Raw genomic sequence first — 6,000 nt, 5'->3', positions numbered from 1 at the left:
CTTGGCCATGAACCTCTTGCTTTGTGCACATTTGGCTGGCTCTTGCGTTCTGAGGACAACCCTTTGGGAAACACTCATCTAATCCGACCTTCTCATTTTACCAGTGAGCAACTATGGGCAAGGCATTTCTTATCTGTGGGGCCCTCTCGGGTTCCTTTCTCCATCACCCTGACAAATTTATTGGAATTAACTTGGTCAAACTTGGGAGCAGCTTTGAAGAGGTTTCTTTAGTTGATAAACCCTTTTTGTTCAAGGGCACATTACTCGATATATCTTGAGTTTCCATTGTCACAAAACAGATTAATTCAACCAACATTTATAGAATATCACTTATGCCCAAAGACCCTTTATGTCCAGTTGTGGCTTACAAAGATATAAACTGTAGTTCTTGCTATGCAGGACATTGATAATAATGATGAACATGATATTGATGGCAATAGTATGAACATCTTACATTTATCGAATGCCTTTCTATTCATCAGGCAGTGTATAAGTACTTTAATCCTCCCAACAATTTATGAGGTAGGGATTATAATAATCCTTGTTTCACAGTGAGGATACTGTGGTGAGGAGAGGTTAAGGAATTACTTCCAGGTCACGTGCAGCTAGAGGAGAGAAGACACACATAGAAAGGTGTAGAGCATGTGGAACATTCCTTATGAGTGATACAAAGTACTATATGAATTCAGAGAAAAGAAATAATTTTCCAATGACTTGATCAGTAAATGTGTCAAATACGTGGTGGACAATTATGGTTTGATCACCCATCTCTCCTCCCTCTGGGGAAGAGCACCCCCTTACTTTGGAGGAACTGTTTTCCCTTTCACAGTGGGGTTCTGGCTATGTGGTTGGGTGCATTGCCTCAAGCTGGACCAGTGAGTCTTTGGGAATTTTGGGCTTAGAACCAAGGGAAGAGGCTTTCCTCTTGGCCAGTAAAAGTGTAAAGTCTTGTCTGCGATGCCCATGACTTGTCTTCAGCCCTGTGTAAGGAGCTGGGCTGTGGTGGGAGAATGATGGTGATGTCAAGAGAGGGGCAGGTGCTGGAAGTGGAGAGATGGAGTGCTGGAGGTCTTCTGGGCATCTCTGAGGTTCGGGGGCTACATCCTTTTCTTCTTTACTGGGGCAAAGGATGTACCACCTTTTCTTCTGGGAATGATACTGTCCTTCTTTGCAAAATGAAATCTTATTAGAAAGTGATTAAAAAACCCCCACACCATAAAGATATTCACAGATCTTGAGAAATATTGAGGTTCTGTCTATTTGGTGGTAAGCCAAGGCTCCCTCAACCATAAAGTCAGGAACTTTACAGGAGAATGGGTTCTTTGGGGCCCAAGGAGAGAGTAGAGGTAAAAAAAAAAAATTCCTTGTGATTTAAGAGAATAGTTAACAAGTCCCAACAGGATTCAGTTGCTAGCTTCAGTGGTTTCCCCATCACAGTTGAGTGATGTTAGTAAAAAGGGGAGGGGTCACACAAGAATCTGGAATGACTACAAGTGCCATCTTGGCCACTTTGTTGACCTCACAGAAAGCCTCCTTTTTCTCCTCTGTAAAATGGGAATGATATGAACATCATTCCTGCTTCTTTTAGTTATTTTGAGCCTCCAAAGAGAAAATAGAGGCAAAGTATTTTATCAAATGCAGAACAGCCTATAAGTGTGGATTGTTATCCACAGTCATCTTACTATGATCAAACACTTTATAACCCCGCAGCAAGTCAAGTTGAGTCCCAGGAAGCGGACAATATTTGGGGAGGAGAAGAAGCAAGAGATTTTAGGACAGTAGCCTTAGTGGGTACAAAAATACTTTGAGGGTGAAAGGAAATAGAAGCAAAAGTAAGAATTGTTTCTTTTCTCTTTGCGTTTTATCCTTTTAGTCCATTCTCTCTTCACTCCTATTTCCAGGGGGTATTTCTTGGTTTTGGATTTTAGGTGGGCTTTATGGAGACAAGGCAGAATGAGGGGATGCATGGAAAGGAGCTAGCACAGTTCCTGGTACCCTGTTGTTGTTTAATTCGAGTTTGTTCATTCATTCCTAGAAGAATATTAAAAAGGGCTTTAGGGCCAGCCCTGTGGCTTAATGGTTAAGTTCCTGTGATCTGTTTCCGGGCCTGGGGTTTGCTGGCTCAGATCCCGGGCGCAGACATATACACGACTCATCAAGCCATGCTGAGGTGGCATCCTACATACAAAATAGAGGAAAATTGGCATAGATGTTAGCTCAGGGCCCATCTTCCGCACCAAAAAGGAAAAAAGAGAAGGGATTTACACGCTTCCTATTGAAGGTGATTAATCCTGGTAAGAGCTCAGTAGCGTGGACAAATACAGTGTGGGGCAAGCCTGTTTCTATGCATGAGCTGGGCTAGGGAGGATGAGAGGGGCACGAAGAAGAAGGAAAAGTGTGTCCGTGTTGCTGCTGTTGCAACTGTCACAACAAAGAGGAAAGAAAAATTTTCCATACTGAAAAGTGTGTTGCGTTGAGAGAGCCTGGGGAACATTGTGGACGGCAGGGTGGGTCCTGCTGGATTGAAGGGCCTGACAGTATGTGATTCCCTGCAACAAATGGTAGTGGTGGGGCGTGTGTACACACACAGACACACGCAGAGCCCAGCCTCCAATTTCAGCTCTGGCAGAAGATAACAATTCTCAGCTCGCCTTTCCAGGGTTATTTTTGGCTGGGGCTGTTCGCTGATGGCAAAAGGCTCAGCCCCCTCCCAACTCCCTCCCTTGTCCTTGTTCAAAAGAGAAACTTGTGCGTGTAAACTGCTCACTCCCAGGGAGACCGGGAGAGAGGGCTGCCGGTGGGAGGGGAGAAGGGCTGGGGGTACCGGAGAGGACCCCAAATCCTGCTTAAGCTCTCACCCCTCCCAGGCTATTTTCTAGTGGAGGGTGTGCCCCGAAGCGAAGCGATCTCTGGGGAAGGCTTGGGCCGGGCGCGCGAGGAGGCGTTGCCGGGGTCCGGGTAGCTCGCACTGGGAACAGACTTTTGGGACACCTCGAAAGTGAGTCTAGCTGGGGGAAGAAACTGCGGGCACCTCGGGAGATCCAGCTGGAGAGGAAGTTGGGAGGGAGAAAGCTTTCTTGGAAGGTAGAGGCCAAACTCCGCTGGGGCAGCGCGGGGCAGCGCGGAGAGCGAGGAACGCTCGGTGCCGCCGGAGGGCGCAGGGCGCAGGGCGCGGGCCGGCTGGGGAGGGGGCCGGGGCGCGAGGCGGAGTCCGGGCGCGCCGCCAGGCTGGTGGGGGGCCCCGGCGGGCTGCAGATTCCCTCTGGCTCCCGGGAGCCGCGGCAGGACCGGCCAGGAGGCGCCATGGAGGGGAGCCCCATCCCGGTGCTGACGGTGCCCACGGCGCCCTACCAGGACCAGAGGCCGGCCGGCGGCGGGGGGCTGCGGCGGCCCACCGGCCTCTTCGAGGGCCAGCGCAACTACCTGCCCAACTTCATCCAGAGCGTGCTGTCGTCCATCGACCTGCGCGACCGCCAGGGCTGCACCATGGTGGTGGGCAGCGACGGCAGGTACTTCAGCAGGACAGCCACGGAGATCGTGGTGCAGATGGCCGCGGCCAACGGGGTGAGTGACCTGGCCGCCCCTCGCTTCCCGCCGCCATCCCCTCTCCTCGCCCCGAGACCTCCTGCCTGCTGTCCCCTGGGCGAATCCTGACCCGGGCTCTGAGCCCTCGAGCTCTTCTCCTCCAGCGTCCAGCCACCGTCGCTCTCTGCAGCCTCCTGGCGCACCCGGAACACCCGGGCTATGTCAGCACCCACCGTCCCGAAAGGCCTTACGGGCTCCCCGCCCCTCTTTAGGCCCCACCGGGCATCCTGAACCTGCCACATCGCTCCGAACTCTCCCCCAACGCTGCGCGTCTCACACCTGCTCTGCTTCTTTTCCACGTTCTTTTCCCCAGCCCTTTAAAAATATTTGTTCTGACCGCTTTCTCGACACTCTGACACAGACTTCTTTCGTAGGCTCCCAACATAGTTTTTTTTTCCCCTTTCCCCTGTGTTCTATTTGCAATCGTCTTCTTCCACCCTAAATCTTGGCTCTGCCAAATTTAACAGTAGTCTTATCTCAGAACACACACACCCCAGTGTTGATCCCTGACGTATTTGGCAAGCGTGGACCCTGAAGATTTTTGTTATCATTGGTTCCTTAACCCCGTGAAATTATTGCATGATTGATTTGATTAGGGAAGGGCTGGGGTGGGGATCAATTTGATGCTCTACAGCCTGGCCTCTCAGTTCCCGGGAGGCATGTCTCTAAATGGGCTGAAATGCGATTTGCAATGCCTTTCTTACAGCAATTCCCAACTTCTCTCCAAGATGCCCTTTGGCATTTGACATTTCATGCCTCTTCTCCCTTTCAGTTTTCCCTGTCGTTTCCTCTCCATTCTCCCACGACCTCTGAGTCTTCTTTTGCAATGTAAATTCTCAGACCTTGGGTGTTTCTCCGCCTCCCTCCTTCCTCCCTATCTTAGAACTAGAAGCACCATTTGGCATAGCCCCGTACTCAGATTTCCTCCTTCCCAAATCGCACAGTATCTCAGGATGCCGACAAGAGGGATACCTAACTTAAGAGGTCTCTGAATTCTCTGTGGGAAACATTGTCTAAAAGAGTACTTTCAACCTTGTTAAAGCAGTCAGACCCACACACGTAGAACTTTTCTTTAAGTGAAATCTCTGCAGATGTATAAATGAGTGTGAACATTTTAAAAAGTGAAACTAAGCAATTATCTGGCATTTGGATTCCTTCCCTCCTTCCCAACCTTCTCTCTTTTATTTTCTCATTTCTTGTTTTTTTAAAAAAGCTTTGGGGATGTCCAGGCTTCACATTTGTCTAGTATAGTTCCCCCCTTCTCAGTGTTTCAGGGATGGGGAAAGAGGATTTTTTTTTTTTTTTTTTAAATAAGCAAAAGCAATTGGAAGAAACAGGGCCCTGGGGGGTGAGTTGGGCGGGGTTGTCTTGACTTCCAACCCCAGCAGATGATGCTGGAGCTGCACGTCTTGTATCTCTCTCTGGCTCCTCACTTGCAATTGATGAAAGCTGGCTTGAATCAGGGATTTGGAGAGAGGCTGACAAACGGTCTTTTACTCTTGTCTGACGAAGCTGTTCCTGTGAAATGATGGAGGATAGCGGGCCTTGGGAGAACTGTGGCAGCTTTCACACTCCTTCCTGGGCCAATTTTTCCAGGGAATTAGAGAAACAGCCCGTCCCATATTCTCTGTGGGTCAGGATATTTTTGAAGCTACGGTTGTCGATTTGCGTGGGCAAATTATCATAACTTTATTATTTCTTGGCGCACTTTGCCATAAGAACCCTTCAACCTCTTTCTTCAATGGGTCTTCTCTGGTAAACACATTTTATTAACTTTAAAAGTGGAGTTTACTCTAGGAGATAGTTACCATATGTTAATATATGCTTAAAATAGAGTCAAATGTAACCTAGCATTTGTTAGGAAGGACAGAACGACAAATTAAAATCCACATAGAACCACCATCTCTTAAATAACCTGAAAGTGCTGTTCTAAAGTGAGCAGGCATGGGTGAAGAAAATGGTGGACATTTATCAAAATTTCAAACAGCCAATTACAGCCAAACTTTTCCTCAAAAGTTCACCTTCTTGGGGGCTTTTGCTAACGCAAAGTGAATAATCAGAAGGCTGGCTTAGGGAGAAAGGTGCTTTTAGGGGACTGGATAACTGTGAGCAAAACTGGTCTTGAATAATTGCAAATTGATGAAAATGCACTTGCCTCCAGACTTGGTCTGCTGAGTTACACTCAGGAATGACGAACTTCGATTCCAAATGCTTTGGTTTCCTATTGGACATTCATAAACAGGCTAGAAAAATAGAATTTCTTCTCTTTGAACTGACTTACATCTGACTAGGTGGGCTGCATTCTCTCTTTCTGAAAAATTTTGGTTTTGGTTGAAAAAGTTAACTTTACAAAGCAATTTTCTACAAAAAACTATAGTGGCTCTTTGACTATGTACTTGCTAGAGGAAAATAGAT

At 47.9% G+C, this 6,000-nt stretch overlaps 1 protein-coding gene across 1 annotated transcript in view; it reads left to right on the top strand.

The window, feature by feature from the left end:
• The first annotated feature begins 2,762 nt into the window (after positions 1-2,762).
• The window catches only part of PGM5 (phosphoglucomutase 5), a 168,336-nt gene continuing 165,098 nt past the window's right edge, over positions 2,763-6,000 (top strand). Inside the window, exon 1 of the mRNA XM_046664680.1 lies at positions 2,763-3,564. Coding sequence (XP_046520636.1) covers positions 3,304-3,564 — 261 coding nt within the window. The 5' untranslated portion in view covers positions 2,763-3,303. The remainder of the gene's footprint in view (positions 3,565-6,000) is intronic.

Source organism: Equus quagga, chromosome 6 (genome assembly GCF_021613505.1).
Source record: "Equus quagga isolate Etosha38 chromosome 6, UCLA_HA_Equagga_1.0, whole genome shotgun sequence".
Taxonomy (NCBI): domain Eukaryota; kingdom Metazoa; phylum Chordata; class Mammalia; order Perissodactyla; family Equidae; genus Equus; species Equus quagga.
The sequence above is the reverse complement of the archived record's forward strand: the minus strand, read 5'-3'. Positions and strand labels throughout refer to the sequence as shown.